The 18,145-nt window shown below is 38.8% G+C and overlaps 3 protein-coding genes across 3 annotated transcripts; 2 read left to right on the forward strand and 1 right to left on the reverse strand.

Annotated features, from left to right (window-relative positions):
* The first annotated feature begins 467 nt into the window (after nt 1-467).
* Nucleotides 468-4,883, forward strand: LOC136264050 (uncharacterized). The gene is made up of 4 exons (XM_066058732.1): nt 468-663; nt 4,102-4,241; nt 4,293-4,515; nt 4,670-4,883. Exons 1-4 carry the CDS (start codon nt 499-501, stop codon nt 4,757-4,759), a joined length of 618 nt encoding a protein of 205 aa, XP_065914804.1. The 5' UTR covers nt 468-498; the 3' UTR covers nt 4,760-4,883.
* Nucleotides 4,884-8,266: 3,383 nt separating this feature from the next.
* On the forward strand, nt 8,267-12,191 carry LOC136262984 (mitochondrial genome maintenance protein mgm101 homolog). The gene is made up of 5 exons (XM_066057405.1): nt 8,267-8,472; nt 8,523-8,623; nt 11,351-11,454; nt 11,510-11,713; nt 11,948-12,191. Exons 1-5 carry the CDS (start codon nt 8,300-8,302, stop codon nt 12,077-12,079), a joined length of 714 nt encoding a protein of 237 aa, XP_065913477.1. The 5' UTR covers nt 8,267-8,299; the 3' UTR covers nt 12,080-12,191.
* On the reverse strand, nt 12,132-16,496 carry LOC136262983 (26S proteasome non-ATPase regulatory subunit 7-like). The gene is made up of 7 exons (XM_066057404.1): nt 16,263-16,496; nt 16,121-16,213; nt 15,971-16,068; nt 13,443-13,523; nt 13,297-13,388; nt 12,719-13,070; nt 12,132-12,347 (listed from the first exon to the last, which is right to left on the reverse strand). The coding sequence occupies exons 1-7, from the start codon at nt 16,429-16,431 to the stop codon at nt 12,210-12,212; spliced, it is 1,023 nt and encodes a 340-aa protein (XP_065913476.1). The 5' UTR covers nt 16,432-16,496; the 3' UTR covers nt 12,132-12,209.
* Between the last annotated feature and the right edge of the window lie 1,649 nt (nt 16,497-18,145).

The following is an 18,145-nucleotide window of genomic DNA, read 5'->3' on the forward strand; positions in this document are numbered from 1 at the left end:
TGTTGTTGTCGGTTGTTGTCCTGAAATAATCATGCTATACAATTGTAAGCTATACTATTGCTATGATAAGTGCAGCAAGATTGCCACTTTGACTGGGGGTGGGGAAACTGCAGCAAGATCAAGATACCCTAGTAAAACAGTCACCCTAATACAGCAGTCAAGCATCAACTTCAGAAGATCTAGTTCCCATGCTCCAGACCCTCCTAGATTGGTATACTTTGCATGCTAGTGTGTTTCTCTCAATAGCTACAGGTGTATGCCTTCCTTTCTACATATGTAGCTAGGCCCTAGCATCACACACACAAAAAAATTGGGATTTAAAACCAGTCACCGAAATTCCATGGAACTGCCCGTGTTGCTACAAAAGAGTATGGTTAGGGCCAGTGCTATCGGGGTGTCAGTTATCAATGGCATTGCTGTGCAAGCTGGTATTTATAGGAATGTTTGAATCCGTAAGAATCCGGAATGCTTGCACAACTTCATCCGTGTTATCATCACATGACCAAACGAGAGATGGGAGTTGTTACTACCTTAGTGTTCGTGTCCTTCCTTGCCGCCAGTGTGCTCGCTGCTGATAAAGTGGTTGTTGGGTTCTACGGCGAGTCGCTGTGTCCTGACTGCATCGCTTTTTGTACTGGACCACTTCGCAAAGCCTTTGATGAGGTGACGTAATGTAGGGGAATAGCTATACCTTAAAGGATATAATGCCACTACCACTAGATATAAATACGTAACCGATTAACGTCGGTCTGTGCATAGATAATATACACCCCCGGTGTATATTATCTATGGTCTGTGTGTCTCTGTCCTGACTTTAGGCGCTAGCGCTTAATTATACTGTTACCCGTACCATATAGCCACATCCCTGGGTTTATTATCTATTGTTGTTGTTGTATTATTACTGTGCAGACCTCTGTAAAGAGTATGGTGCACAGATCACAAACAAATAACTTAATCAGCGTTAACAATTGTCAGCTAGTCTCGTGGCGCCCGACCCTAAAAAGAGGGTCTGGTGAAACTGTGTACAAAAAATTTGAGCTCTGGAATGTTTATTGGATGACGTTTAAGTGTTACGTAAGTGTACTGTTTACGTCACAACATCCATTCTACCAGATCTGCTTACAGCATTACCAAACTAATGGTGCTACTTTATTTATTCAACATTATAACAAACCCAACAGAATTGTATGGCCGTTTTCTCAACGATTTTAAGCGGCAAAGTCACCAGATGTAATTAACCGTAAGCCGCGAATCTTTTGAAATGTACGCATTACATAATCAATTTGAAATGGAGCGATCTGATTGGAGCTTCCAACATTCCGGCAGCGCCAAACTTTTTGTACACAGTTTCACCAGACCCTCTTTTTAGGGTCGGGCGCCGCGAGACTAACTGTCAGCTAGTCTTTGCTTAAATTGATCAATGTCCTTAGAGTCAATCACGTGTTGGGGTAGAGAATTCCAAAGTTTGATAGTGGAGGGAAAGAAGGAATATAGATAAGAATCAATTCTTGTCATTGGTTATATAAATCTCTTGCTATGGCCTCTTGTATCATGTGACATTGGTACAGGTGTTAGGTAAGAATTTGCCGAGATGTCAATGAGGTGATTAGTGATCTTAAACATTATAATAGCTTTCTGTTCTTCTCTACATTCAGCAAGGGTCGGAAAAAAGGTTTGTTAGCATTTGTGTGACACTGGCATAATGGGAGAAGTTATTCATCACAAATCTTGCTGCTCGCCTCTGACTTCTTTCTATCATATTGATATCCTTTTGTGTGTGTGTGGTGACCAAATAATGGCTACATAACCTAATATAGGCTTTACCATCGCTTTGTAACAATTACTTTTAATTTCAAGTGGGCAGTTATGCAAATTTCGTTGCAGAAATCCTTTGGTTCTGTTAGCCTTGTTGGTAATTTGCTTTATATGTTCAGACCAAGTAAGATTGTGAATAATTGTTATACCTAAGTACTTGGCATGGGCAACTTCCTTAATATTTTTGGTTTTTATATTGGTTTAGAATCTATGATGTGACCATGTTTTAAACCTACACAATGATATCAGCAATTAGTTCATCCAGTAGAATCCCTCTAAGGTGGACATTAAATATCTCTGTGACGCTGTCCAAAGGACTTAAGAAGTGTCCATTTACTATTGGGCTAGAGATTTTTTCTACATGTGGTTCTCTAGCTATACCCTCTCCTTGTATCAATTACTGTACACTGCGACTGTTGGGAAATTCACAATTTATAGCCAGGCAAACTTGATTACTTGTTTCTCGCCCTGCCTTTTACCCTACTGCCTCAAATTTCATTATTTTGCTGTTATTGGATCATGTGCACGTGTATATTGATGCTGAGAAGGCTGGCCATCATTTTACAGTACAGAAAAAATATCTTGCAGCTCAACAAAGGCTGTAAAACGTTTGTATTAGCTTTAGGAAGGCTTTAGCTAACCTTTACAGCGACAGCCTACTGTTCCAGTGGTTTGAAGCATTTCTTAATGAGTAATAAAAAATTACCACCCGCCCACATGATAATTCAAATTTTGTGGATGAGAAACAAGTAATCAAGTTTACCTGGCCTTAGGCTATGATATGTATGTAAACTGGACTAAACCACAACTATCTGTCCATTATCAGCCATGAAATATTGGTCATGTGAGTATTGTACAATATGTCTTGTGTATGTGTTAAATGTTCGGTGTGATCCAATCACAAAAGTGGGTCTTCCAATTTGATGATTTGCTACTATAGATTAAAATAACTTGAATTAATGAACAGCAACAGTAAATTTCTGCTACTGTGAAACAAATGATCTTTCTGAGTGTATGTGTGTGGAAGACCCGCTTTGCAAACAGGTCAAAAATGCATAATGAAGTCCCTGATAGCTTGCTATATAAAAGCTGTATTCTTTGCTGCTACATTGTATGTTATTCATGGTACTCATTAAGTCACTGACTTCAACTTGTGATCACACCAACTATGGAATTGATACCTGTGTGTGTGGTGATTCCTAGAGGATGTATCAATGGTAAAATAAAAGGATTTGTTTATCATAATCATACCAGAATATGTAATTCTACAGTAACCACCTGACAAGTTGAGTAGTGTTGCCAGGATATGCTATTGTAGAGCATATGATATGACATGATGAATACTTCCTTTATGTGAATTAATTGGAATGTGATGTGGAACAATTGTTATTGGTAACCACATTAGGAATTGTGTTGTTTCACTAGTAGAGGATCTATGACATTGCTATGAGTGATTACAAAGCCAAACATGGTGTGGTACTGGGTGCTGATAGCCTTTTTGCCACTTATAGATTTCACTAGATTTTGGTTGGTTAAGACTGTACTGGCTAATGGAAAATTTGCGAGTGGCTCTGGGCAGTATACTTGTTATTGAGATGTTAAGGTTAAATAAGTGCTGTCAGCTGCTTTGTGGCACTTAAGCGTTCCATTTTGAACTTCTGTTTGACATCACGATACATTTGACAATACGTGATTAATAGCACCATTGATCTTTGTGATCATTTATTGCTACAGTATTTGCCTGGCAAAATGTCAGGCTACCAGGGTGTTAATTGTAGAAACCAAATGGCTTAGTTACGTGCTCATACAAAGATAGATGCAATATATGTAGTACAGTGGAACCTGTTTAAGTAGCCACTTGTACAGAAATACCCCCCAGCAGTTTTGGCACTTCTTACAATTTTTGTACGAAAGGCGTGGTGAGTGTGTGCGATCACTGGCTGTTCTCAGAGCCAAACAACCTGTGCTACAACCCTACCAAAGAAAATTGCTGTGAATTGAGCATCCTGAAGCCTGATTTGGAAAGTTGTAGTGTCAGATAAATATATGCGTGTGTACGTAGCCACTCGCTCAGTGCTGAAACCGCTGTAAGTTTACACACTAATTTACCTGTCTAATGCAGCCACCTGCACTTTAAAGGCCAAGGTCCGAAAGTGACCGGCTTGGACAGGTACCATTGTACTTATACATACGTGTGATAGTTATTGTAGATATCAGTACACTTTCAGTATCAAGTACTACAAGTCTGTGTGAGGTATCGCATGCTTGTTTTATTTATTTTCACAGGTTCCCTCTATCTTCACACTTCACTATGTCCCATGGGGCAATGCTAAGATTATTGATGGAAAGTTTGAGTGTCAACATGGAGATATGGAATGTACCATTAATGCTGTCGAGGCTTGTGCCCTTCACTACCAACCCAATATGTAAGCCGCATGTGGCTTAAAATGTGTAACTCATCAATGATTGTATAACAGGACTGCCTACTGGCCATTCCTCTACTGTATGTACAGCCATGGAGAGAGACAAGATCCCTCCATTGCTCAGCAGTGTGCTACACAGTTTGATATGGACTGGGGTAAGATATCAACCTGTTACCAAGGAGATATGGGACACCAGCTGGAGTTGATGTACTATAACGAGACAGCATCACTTAATCCTCCACATCAGTATACTCCATGGGCGACTATTAATGGGAAGGTGTGTGCGCATGCGTGCGTGTGTTTGTGCATGCATTAAGGCATGTATATTTGTGTGTTGTGTACCCTGTATATGTACGTGCATGCACGCGCGCGTGTGTGTGTGTGCATGTGAGTATTATGTGATTGTATAACAATGTTTGTTGTTTTCTTAGCATGATACTGAGGCTGAAGGTGATAGGTTGACCTCACAGATCTGCAGGGCATACAAGGGAGAAGACAAGCCAAGAGCTTGTAGGTTTTAATGCCTTTTTTAGTTTGGCTGCGAAAACTAAATGTTTATTTTTGTAAATGTTTACTTTATTTAAGATTTAAGAAAGTTTATTTGTTTATATGTGTAATTATGAAATACTATGTCAGTTGCTTTTACATATGTGTAACTGTAAGTCAAACTGCTTAGTGAAGTGTCATTGGCACATGTAGTGTCTTAGCAGGTCTTGTATGGTTTATATGGTAGCTTTTGCAGGTTCACCTTGTTAATATTGCATACATCAGAGCCTGATAAAGCACGAGAGAAATGCAATTGTAATTCACTGCTACAATCATCTGCATTTCAACTTTATAATGTAATAGATATTTCATATGGCCTTAAGCGTTTTATGCTAATCCTTGAATACTGGTGACTGGTCAAAAAATGATCTGATGTAGTCTGAAGTGTCAAGTCCTTTATACGGGGGCATCAGAGCAAAAGTGAAAACAGTGAGGCTCAAAAATGAAGTGTGGTTGAAGCTAAGGAGGTTAGGGTACGTATTTGCATAAAATGCTGTTCAATGCCAGCAGCCATGACCTGATCCACACACAAATGAGTAATTTGGCTAAAGTTATATGACCATTTATGATTACATTAATAATTGTGTGTATGTGTCATGCAGTTAGTCTGCTATAATTTAGGTCATATACATATTTAATCATGTGAGCACTGATATGCCATTTAGTTGAGGTTTAGTATTAGAGTAGTAAATATGGTGACGTCCTCATACAAGTGTATTATCATTTGCATGAACATTAATTGCATACCATGATAACATTGTGTGTGAAACAAGACAGAGACAAATTCAATTGAGCATGGAGTATGTCATATATATATATATATATATTCCACTACAAAAGTGCAGCTCAAAGCATGGCAGATGTAGAGGGAAACATCAAACTTTATAAGTTGAAAGAAAAGGGGTGATGTAGTAAAGCATGTGAAGTTGTGAGTTATCAGTGTTAATAATATGCAAAACATCTCACATATTGGGTAGAGGTTAAATTGACATTATTATCAGGATATTGTCCAGGTGTATAATTTAGTGTCTAGAGATGTCCCATTCAGTATAGAGTCAGCAACTCTGTCTAGAATATGAATGTCATCTTTGATTAATTTATCAGCAGTTTTATTTGAGTATATTATATGGCTGCTCTATTTAAATATCGACTCACTGTTCTATTGTATGGAGTAACTTTAAAATCTTCACCGGCTTTTCTAGATGTCTTTGGCACAATATTAGCAGTACTAGGCAATGCTCCTGAAAGAAGGGGGCACTGTACTCATACTCCTTAGATTTGCCCCTAGTTTGTGACCCTACCAACTGCTTGATATAATCAAGAGTCCATAATGTATAGTGTGTGGCACTCAACGCCGGCAACCAAGTATCCAGCCATTTTTACATATTTCTTGCAGGAACGGATCTAGGAGCTGGCAAGGGTAGTAGCAGGAAGTTGATGAGAAAAGTTCTCCAATTTTACAATGAGATATTTCAATGTCACTTGTACACCTGAGAGGTCTAAAGAGTCAGTGTATAATATATCAGTGACAATGTAGATCTCTCTTGAGTAGTAGCTAATATAACTGACTCAGACGTCAAACACATGGTATGACTGGCCGAGTCAGATGACACCTCTACAAACATTAAGTGTTTCCTCACAATCATTATTATTAATAGGGGTTTCCATGGAAATCAACTCCCCTGTATTCGCCACTGAAGTTACACAACTACCGTATACAGATGCTTTTTCTATGAGCAGCCATTCTAACAGAGCAATCAGTTATCATGTGGAAGTACCATATAGCCACCACTACAGTTAGCTCATAGATCCTTTACACTGTAAAGGATCTATGGTTAGCTAAATTGCTGACTGCTCAATTAGAGTATATTTAAGGATGTCTGACTGACTCAGTAACACATAGACAGAGCCTCAGTCAGAGCAATAAGGCCATGCTGGTTAGCTACTGTTTATTCTTATCAGAATCCAGCTTATCCCCTTCAGTAGTTCAACACCTTGATGATTCAGCTCTCACACACAAGCTGCTCTCTGCAGACTGATCATGATGCAAGGTCACAACAGGGGCACAATATATTTTATTGAGTTTATATATTTGCAATCTGGGAAGCACCCTTGTGCAAGCCTTGAGCCGAACCTCAAGTCTTTTGGTGAAACCGGCCCTGTCTTTATAAAATAAGGCCACTCCAAGTCATACCTTAGTTTCTGGTCACTCCCAAGCCTACAAATGGATGCGGGCGGGCGGATGATCAGGACTTCAGGACTATAGACTCTACTGTGACAATATACTGTATGGTATTATTATTTGCTCAATTTAGCAAATTCATGTTGATTTTGTTTTTAGTCAAACTTAACCAACAACATAAGTAGTTGTGCTTCGGCAAAAAATGCACTAGGGAAGTTGTTGATGGATCATGGCTAGCTATACACGATGGATCATGGCTAGCTATACACTGATGTATAGCATTTAAGTATATTTATTTATTTATTTAGAATAATTATACTATAGGAAATGTTTTGCTCATGTAGCTACTTATGCTTTCCAAGTGAAATAAATGTCTCATTAGCATTGTCAGGAAAGTATTACTATGTCTTATAGCTAAGTTGTTCAAATGATCATGATCCAAAATGAAATTTAACTTCTATTTTCACATCAGAAATTCTTCATTCAAATGTGAAGTCTTAGCCCACTAGCTATGTGTTTCCAGCCTTCTATTCAGTTACCTTGAGAAAAGTAACTGTCAAAGTTTTGAGTCATTGAGCGCTCCAGACTAGTGTTTTTTAGTGATCATCTGGGAATGTTTAAACTATAAGGGTTTCTACTTACCAATCTAATTTTAGTTATGGAAAAGTTTAAGTTTAAGCTCACCGAATGTTGCCGGCTTTCCATACCCCTGCAGTGTTCAGTGATAAGGAATTTGAAGTTACTAGACTAATCATTAGAGGACTACATTTGAATTATAAAGTTAAAGCTATGGCCCATCTGCACATGATGGGCTAGTAGTTAATGCTACTGAAATTTCTTTGGTTACAAAAGTATTAGTAACAGTTATAATCTGAACAGCTATATAATCAAGGACAAAACTAGTGTCGCATATATACCTAATATTAGAGTTAAGAGTAGTGTGACTGCTCTATTGGAATCCCTGACTGCTCTATTAGAGTATCTCGATCTTTTGCAGTAAAAAATAAGTGTCTTGCTGGGTCACATGCACTTAAGTACCTGTAATATTAATAATAGTCCTCATAAACTAGGGTTCCAGGTTTACCATGCGGGCGGGTGACCAGAAACTAAGGTTTGACTTGGTGTGGCCTAAATACAAGCGAGGTCTTTGATGACACAAGAGAGGGCAGGGCCTAGGGGACAATATACAGGTAGATTCTTTACATACATACATGATTATTTAATGATGTAATTATAACTAATACTGTGTGCTTGTACTCTAATTGAATTTACACAGTTGTGTAAAGAACTCACGTGATCACACAATTTACGGATTACCACGAAATTCTGTAAAATGGCATTTCGAGTGTTGAGTCGTGTACTATCCGCGCCACCTCGCAGCTACTTGGGAGCGTACTGCCGCGTGAGAAACCCGATAAAGTGCAGCAGTTACGGTAGTACCAGCGAAGATGACTTGCCACAAGACACTACAGAGGAACCGGTTCTACAACGTGCACAAGAACCAAGGTACACGTGGTCCAAAAAGTGCAGCATGATTCGTATGTGTGTCACTGTAGTGAGCTATACCGAGGGATGGCTTCAATGGCCTTTTCACCTGAAATTGTAAGCAAGCTGGAGGCACCACTGAACCCTGATGATGTGGAAATTAAGTTGGACGGTGAGTCAATGAAAACTAGTCAATGGCATGTGGAATGGAACCTCCATAAGAGCAATGGTTGAAGACCTGGCACTAATACGATTCACTCTAATAAAAGAAAGCCTTTAAATTGCAAAAAAAATCTCACCAAAAATTCTGCCCCATAAATTATTTGTATCACTGTGGATTTATTGAGCCGTGACAGCCTGGGATGGCAAGATGAGGTGGGCTGGCACTGGGATGCATTGTGAACATATTCGGGGATAGTTTAAAAGCATTGGTTTTACTGTGATTGTTAACTAAGATTAGATCTAAATCCAACCTCAGAGCTTCTACATTCTTAGGCCATGCCCTAGGATACCTTATTTTATAACTAGCTACTAAACTAATTTTCAGAAATCCCCTTTTCAAAATCCTAGATCCGCCACTGCACTCCTTTGTTACTATAGATAACAGAGAAGCAATAAAATGGAATTCAAGGAATGTGTGAAAACAACCGATTTTTGCTCAGCAGGTCATCACATATTACATATCTGAATTGTAGAGCACTAATGTTAATCCCCCAGTGTGCAGTATGTAGAACAGACAAAGACACCAATTCTACTCTAGTGTGTGGACAAATCAAAGGGAAAAACCCTAAGCACATACATAAAAACAGGTTCTTTGTCATGCTACCATGATCTTGAAGTAGCACACTCCAATCCAAAATAACAATGAACTAAGTTTAGGTGGTAAATAAAAGCGAAGAAGTGTGAAGTACACACATCATAGATGCCTGTAGGTGTTCTTTATCAATGGTCGGCGTTTACAGGAAGCACAGTGCGTCATAGCTTTGAGTAGAATATGTTTAGAGAATACTGGCTATGATCCAACATACAAAATTATCAATAACCTGGTAATGGTGCCTGTAAGAAAAGTTATGACTAACTGTGATTGCTCTATTAGAGTAGTTACTTGACTGCTCTATTAGAGTATCTCGATCATTCTAATTCAATGGGAGGTGGAAAGCAGTGTGTTGCTGAGTATTCAGTGACTATAGTGGATGCTAGTTCAATGCACTTGCACACAAGGCTACTGAAACACAGTGGTATAATAGTCATTAGCTATGATGCAGCTTTAGTAAAGTAAATTAGACTGCCACTGAGCTAAATTCGAAAGGGGGTTTCTGTCGAAGCCTCGGAAACCTACCTAGATCCACCACTGGAGTGGACAGCCAAAGTTTCAGCCTTTTGTGATGGAGTTATGGTGTGATGGAGTTATGGTGTGATGGAGTTATGGTGTGATGGAGTTATGGTGTGATGGAGTTATGGTGTTAACAGGAACAAATTTGATTTGTACAGCAACAATACGGCAAATAAATTACAGGTGATTATTTAATTGAACATAACTCACAACTGAAACAAGCTATGAAGACGGGTTTGCCTCAGCTTGTTCACCATGAACTAGTAAATCGATCAATATAATAGTGGTTTGTCTGTATGTCTCCATGTGGACAAAGAAGGCCATTCCAATGATGAAATGACAATGGTAAAATTTATTTCTACCACATCGTAATTAAGCGCTAACAAATCATGCACCGTATACTGTACAAACACGCAACAAAGATTTTCTTACTCCCATGAAAAGGTGAATCTGATGGTGTATAGGTTTTATTGATTGGGGCTTTGTTTCACAAAACATTACAATTAATAACAGTGTGTGTGATGCTTGGTAGGGTGGTAGGTGGTGGCTAATGCATTTTATGGGTATAACTATTAATTGACAAAAGAAATATTTTCAGCAGTATTACTAGTTAGACATTTTAAAGCACCAAGAGTTCATAATATTTGTATGGGGAAGAGTGTCTAACTGGGGTACAGTCAGCAAAGGTGCAAGTAACACCTCAAGCTTCTCTTAGAAGAAAGGCTTGACCTTATCAACACCAATCATCACCCATCAACAGTTCTCTGTCATTAGGCCACATATACTTAATTATTAGTTTCTCAACTAGATAGCTGGCTAAAATGACTCAAAATGTAATTTTCTTACACTGCTCTAGCAAGGTACCAACTATACAAGGTGTTAATTGGTTTCCATTAGCCACCAGTGGTGCAAACAAATCCTTGATGAGGTAACATGCAGGTAGGGATGAGAAACTAATAATTAAGTTTAGTAGAATAAAGCTAGTGGTGTATATATAATCAAAAGTGAACTTGTAGCAGTATGTTTGTACAGGCCATACTGGCAGTACACTCTCCCCCATACAAATATTATGAACTCTTACTGGCGCCTTTTGAAGTACAGTGAAACCTGTCTAGTCAGCACTTTCAGCCACTGCAAATAAAGCATTATAATGATAGAACAGAGACTTCTCTACTGTTATTTATGCAGTGTAACCTGTCTATATACCTCAGGCCACGTTTCTCGACTTTATAAAGCAAGTGTTAGATTAGACAGGTCGCTTTGCACAAAAAATGCAGTAAGCTTATCGTCCCTGGACTGCAGCACAGCTCTATTAGTTGAGAATACCGTATAGTAGGAAATTTTCGAGGGATGAAACTTTCGTGAAACTGCAAAATATGATTTTCACGTTTTTAAATTCATGAAAGTCTAGAAAGCAGTGATAGCTATGTGTATAAACTGAAACATTTCACGATTATATTTTCATGAACCTATCAAAAGTTTTGTCCCTCGAAAATTTCCGGCTATACGGTAGACCATTTTTGCTCTTTTAATTAAATAACTTTTATAAATTTTTTACTTGTGTAGGTTTGATATACTTGCCAGAGATCAAATACAGAAGGATACTGAATCAAGCATTTGGTCCAGGTGGCTGGGCTTTAATGCCATTAGGAGAGGCATTGCATATGCAGGTAAGTGAAATGGTACCATAGAAAGTTGTCTTAATAATAGTTGGCATGTTTTTAGAACGAGAGTGAAGGATTCCAGTTAGTTACCAGGGAATACCTGTTGTACTGTCATGGCCGCTTTGTTGCCCAGGCAATGGGGGAACACACATTCTACAGTCGTAACAACTTGATGTATGGAAAAGCTTGTGAATCAGCTAAATCTAATGCCCTAATGAGATGTTGTAAAGACCTTGGAGTAGCCAGCTCTCTGTGGGACCCTCAGGTATGGTGGGCTGTATTTAGAGAAAACATGGTGATTCTTAGAAATGTGTCAAGTGTGTGTGTGGCTGTACATATGTCAATGGTTCCTGGAGTGAATTAAATACTGGTACCAACTTTACATGTTTATGGGTGGGTGTTAACTACATTTCGAACAACAGGCAACCTGCTAATAAAAAGTACTCTTGTAGGTACCCAGTCTAAATATTACAAGCACTAAATTATCTATTCACTACAGTTTATAGACCAGTGGAAGGCAGAGCACGCTGAAGATGTGTGGTGTGAGAACGTGAGGACCAAGGAGAGAAAGAGATTGTGGAGGAAAAAGAAAAACACACAATCTTTCCCATATCCATGGAAACAACAGTAACCACTTAACAATTCCTCAATCTAAATCACTTTTTGACGTAGTGTTGAAATAATTATTGTAATATGTCACATCATTATTAGTTACTAAATAATTTTAATAAGAATTTGCTAAAGATGGTATGAGAATTATTTCACTTATCAGTTGAGGATTTGTTAGTGTCCTTAGTACTAGCAGTGTCCTTCTTGTCTTTGTCACTAGAGTCTTTCTTGTCGTCTTTTTTGTCATCTTTCTTTTCGTCCTTTTTCCCATCCTTTTTCTCACCCTCTTTCTATAAAGAACAAACAAAGGCAGAGCATGTAATGGACAAAAGAATGCTTAAACACTTAATATAATTATTGTTTGAATGGACATTCCACAACTGCCACCTCTGTTGTAAAATAAAATCAAAGTTCTAAACATAGGTAAGATGTACTTCATTGACCTCATTAATAAGACCACCTCATTATAGTGACCATGTCAAACATATAGGTACAGTGATTCTGATCAAAAAGACTGTCATAATCACATTAAGGAGTTCCGACTATCTATTCTAATAGAACAAACATTCTTGTCATTCAGTTGACTGCAAATTTGGGTAACCGGCGTTTGGATAAATGAGTAAATCTTCTGCACACAGTGTTGTGGCACCATATTTGTTACCTCTTTTTTATGTCCTTCCTGTTTCTCAGCTTCATGATTTGAGATCTTATTTTGTATGAGGTGGTGTAATGCGACTATTGCTCTTATTAATGATGCCAGGTATACTACAAGTAGTTGATCGTTGAACTTGATGGCAAATGATTTACTGAACTGCTGCAGGTTAAGGTTGGGAAGGAGGTTGAAGATGTCTTGTAGTTGATAAAGGATGGTGTGGTTCTTTGGTAGTTTCCCTGCAGCCACCAAACCAAGGTAGTCCCTCACTCCTTCAAGATGTGTTCTAAGTCCTTCTAATGATAACAGTTGATTACTAATTCTTTGGGCGAGTGTACCAACAGTTTTGTCTTGAATATCCCTATTGGAATAATAATAATGATGATGAGAATATACTGTGTACTATGGGCTTGTAATGAGGCATCTGTAATTGGGCATTTACTCCCTTAGCTGACACTGGGTCCCCAGATAGGCTGAAATTTTTGCATGAGGAAATGAATGACAACTAAACATCAAACCCAGAACCATGTGATCCCTTTTAACTATTTGGCTGTGCTAGCTCTTACTACACGCATGCACAACATTACCTAAGAAGATGTTCTACTCCAACCTCCTCTGCTTCTTCAGCTCCTATCTCACTAGGTACGTGTTCAAATGTTTTAGAAGTGGGTGTACCATCCTACAGAGATCACATGATGTACCAACCCCACCACTTAGCTCATGCAGCACTTACATCATGTACCTCCTCCACAGCATAATAAACATCAGTGGGTAAACCCTGCTCCTTCAGTGTTACATCAATCACCACCAACACCTAGTCATGTCATAAACATATGATTGATATGAGACCAAAGTCAATGAAATAGAATGGAAGGCACACACAAGGCACCAGAATATATGTACGTGCCTGGAAGAGTTATCTTACAAGTACAATGTCACAAATTTATCCCAGTAGGTAACTAAGCTCTAACAAAACAGTCCATTGCAGCTGAAATGATTTACAGTTGACCTACTGGGTCACTACTAGAGGGTAAACCATGAAACATATGATTAATTTGGTACAGTAGTTTACCAGTCTTTCTTCAGTTATGTAAAATCACAAAATTTCATTTTCTTGTATGGAACCTATTGATTTTTGCCTCACAATCTAGCAAGTATCTCGTCACTAGTCTACTTGTCACCAAGACCCTACCTCAAGCCTGTTTATCATTTTTAGATAAGTGATGGGTGCTTATAGTTGAATGACACTTGAGATAAGGTCTGGGTGATGAGGCTTAGCTATTGAAGAACATTACAGTGGAACTTCTCTATAATGAACACTTTGGGACCCAGAATTCTAGATCTATATATGCTGTAAAATAGAGGTTTACCTTTGAAGTCATACCTGTTGGGACCGAAACCTTTAAGGTTTTTTCTACTGTGTCCTTAGTTCAGGGACTTTGTCAAGAGAGGCACCAGCCACCCCTTCAGGGTCTAGTGAAATACAGATTCCATACAATTTCTAGCAACAAAAATCTGTGCTAGCCAATTACAGTATGCATAAGTCGAGCTGAATCCTGAAAAAAACAAACAGCTAAAAAGAGAAGTGGATTATTTCTCAAGTGAATTAACAACCAGATGATTAGTGACAATAAAGGTGTCAACAACAGACATGTGTAGTTTGGCTCCATTAGAGGTTTGGAAAAGGGGCAAAATGGATAGTGCATTTACGGCTTCCCCATAGGAAATGTATGGTGAAAATTTTGAGTACCTGTCAGGCATTTGAACAAAAAGATTGTGAAATATTGATAGCGGGTCAAGCGGTAACACAAAATGAGCCAAATTTCAAGAGCATGTGTAATTGCATCCTTTAGTTATTAAATGTTTGAGGGTTCAGCTCAATGCTTACATACTATGATGTGGGGGAAGGAGATTTAGCGGAATGGCGGAAATGGCTAAATGGTCATTTCCAGGTTACGAACAGCCTAAGAGCACAACACATAAGTAGCATGTAGACGCTCGATAACTGTCAGCTAGTACTGTTAACACAACGTAGCTAGCTAGAACTCACCAAAATTCTCTTGGAGCCAATTTCTCCAGTGTATAACTTGTAGCTTAGCTTTGTTAGACATAATAACTCTTGAGCTGCTCTTAAACTGTACGTAGCTCCATCGATCTGTCACCTCGCAGCACACCGTATTCGAAGCACATGTTACAATAAGTGCCTAGCCAAAGTACATTATTACACATAACCATCTGCTAGAATGTTCTTTAAAGTTCTCATGGAATTAATTGCCACTCTGTGATGCACACGTGCATGTCATCGTGGCCTTCTTTCAATCACATGAGAATGTTGGCTAGGCACTTATTGTAACATGCCCTTTGAATACAGTGTGTCGCAAGGTGACAGATTAATGAGGCTATAGTTTAAGAGCAGATCAAGGATTATTTATGATGCTAAGATGCTAGTTTTACAATGGAGATATCGGCACTCCCTCTTAAGAACATGCACTTCAATTGTGGTGAGTTCTAGCTAGCTACATTGTGTTTAACATTACTAGCTAACAGTTATTGTGTATTCACGCTACTTATGTATGGTGCTTTTAGGCTGTCTGTAATCTGGAAATGACCATTTAGCCGTTTCCGCCAATTTTGCCATATCTCCTTTCCCTATAATCAGGAGGAGCTTATGAGCTGCCGAAGGAACATGAAACTTGCACTGCCTGCCAGGTGCCATACAATCGAAATAAATTGCCCATTAGTTTCCATATAAGGAAAGTAAAATCTCATTATTTGAACGGTAAAGTTGGCTGAATCTTCCTAGAGGCCTTTCTCTTCTTCGATGGTAGCAAACTCATCTCTACTTCATGTGGCTGGAGCACCATTTGCGTGTGACATAAAACAAACACAGTGAGGTAATTTGGATTGTCATGGAACTCAGTTTCATGCTTTCGCCGCCTTTAAGCTCCTGCTATAATGCATGCCAATGATGTCACACACAAATAGCCTTGGCAATGCAATGCTTTTGTTCGAATTGGAAAGCAATCATCTGACATAACCAGCAGTTACAGACGTTGTCTAATTGAATTCCTTTGAAAATGATATGGAATCTGTATTTCACCAGACCCTTACTTTTTGGTGAAGGGGTGGGTGGTGCCAGACTAGTGTCCTTACACCTCACATTTGCAGACAGACAGCCTGTATGGATGTACACACGTGACTGGTGTTGGTTCCATGTGCACGTATCACAATACACAAACACATTTACTCCACAACACTTACTGGTGACTGGCAATACTGAGACAACCTCTCATGGACTGCAATGTCATTAGGATGGAGCTTGGGACCTGTGTGGTACCATCCTACTACCTGCTCCCGGGCTGGAGTAGATCAGTTCATGCGACATTCACCGTATATTATTGCTCCACTCACCGTTTACTTTCTTGTACATGGCGGCCATGTTCTCAAGGTAATTGTGGTCCAAAAACCACACGTTGACGTCTTTGTCATCTTCGTCAAAAGGTACTAAACGTGGTACAATAGTTAAAGAAGTAATAACATGGTTGTTTTTAACCTGCGAAACTCGTGGCGATGTCTATCATCCCGCCTTTACGACGTGAGCCAAGTAGCACACCCACCACGCGTTTCTGGTTACCAATCTTACTCATACGATTAAAGTGATCAACAGCACTTAGTAACACAATGGGGTGAACCACCACCCCCTTTGGACCTTTTCCTGGCATCTTCGTGGAGTTGTAAATTCAATACCACTACCGAAAACGATTGCTGATGTGTGGTCACGTGCTCCGTACCCGAGTAGTACTAATATACGCTGTATACAGATATACGAGCCAGGCCTCGCAAACCTCGTCGTCCGCCTTCTAATGAATTACCTGGACCAAGTTAATATAATAAGGAATTGATATAGCTGTGGACATTTAGCTGTTATTTCTTTACTGTGTTACTTATCCACGGATAACTTAAATCTGTATTTATCACAGCTACCGGTACCAGTACTCCACTACAGCACTACTTAAGGATATCTATTTATACTCCACAACATACTGTAGACTGGAAAGTTGTAGGAACCTACTGGGTCTACCCAGTGGAACACTTGTTCCCTGCTGTAATGCCATGTTGAAAAAGTGGACACCTCTGCTAGTTGGCCGGTGTTAACTTGAAGTGATTGAATTATCTGCAGTCTCCTGACAGGTGAAGTAGATTAATCTCTGTGCTAGTGTCCCAATACTCATCGTAGTGTTGTCTGTGACCATAAATAAGATCTTTTGGCATTACTGGAACATTATTTAACTGGTTTGTAGCATATCTTTGTAATCGTGTACAATATGTCCAAGTCAACAACAGTCTCTCAGAATTTTCTACCGGTGTTATCTGGGGTTCCCCAAGGAAGTATCCTAGGCCCATTATTTTTTGTTCTATTTATAAATGATCTACCTAAGTGCCTAAAGTCAGTTTCTAGTGCATTATCTATGCTGATGATACCAAATGCCTGAAACATCGAAGTGGTCTGAATACAACTGAAATGAACCTCCTTCAAAAAGATCTGGATAACCTTTTCCAATGGGGCATAACATCTGATTTATATTACCATTTCAGCAAATTTGCACACTTACTATTCTAGCTAAAGAGCTACATGACTGCTGCCTCCTATTTTATTGACAACAAGCCGATTGCTACTGTTGATAGCACTAAAGATGATAATAACACAGAACTTAACATGGGAGAGCCACTACAAATTAATATCAGGCAAGGCCTACAAAATTCTTGGATTAATTCGTAGAAGTTTTTCAGGTAATGGACCAGTTGCAACTAGAAAAAAGTTGTATATCTCACTTGTTTGTTTACAAGTGTGGAGACCTTATCTAATTAAAAATATCAATATGTTAGAAAGAATAGAGGCGAGCTACAGAGTGGATTTTGAATGACTACCAATCATCATATAGGTCACGCCTGGTCAATCTACATCTATTACCACTAATGTATGTATATGAAATGAATGATAATATGTTCATCAAGTCCTACCAGCAACAGTCATCACATTTCAACATTATTGAATATGTCCAGTTTAGTACCTCTAATACACGATTTGGTGCATCTGAAAAAAATGGTTCATCATAGATGTTCCTCCAACACTGCTCAGAACTTTTATTTTTATCGTTTACCACGTCTCTGGAACTCATTACCAAAGATACCTCAAACCAGCGTGATGTGATTCTGTGTGATTGAACTCCTTAGCGGCACATCAGTGTCAGGATTCCAACTAATCTAACGTCATATTTTACATACAGTCTCTTTATGTTTTGTTAGCATCAAGGATGTACTATAGTACCTATTAATATATAGCTAGTAGCTCATTTTACATTCACAATACAAAGTTTCTGAAAGTAAATATAGTTCTTTTGAGATACAGACAATTTTGATTGTAATCATGACATG

The sequence above is a fragment of the Dysidea avara genome, chromosome 8 (genome assembly GCF_963678975.1).
Source record: "Dysidea avara chromosome 8, odDysAvar1.4, whole genome shotgun sequence".
Lineage (NCBI taxonomy): Eukaryota > Metazoa > Porifera > Demospongiae > Dictyoceratida > Dysideidae > Dysidea > Dysidea avara.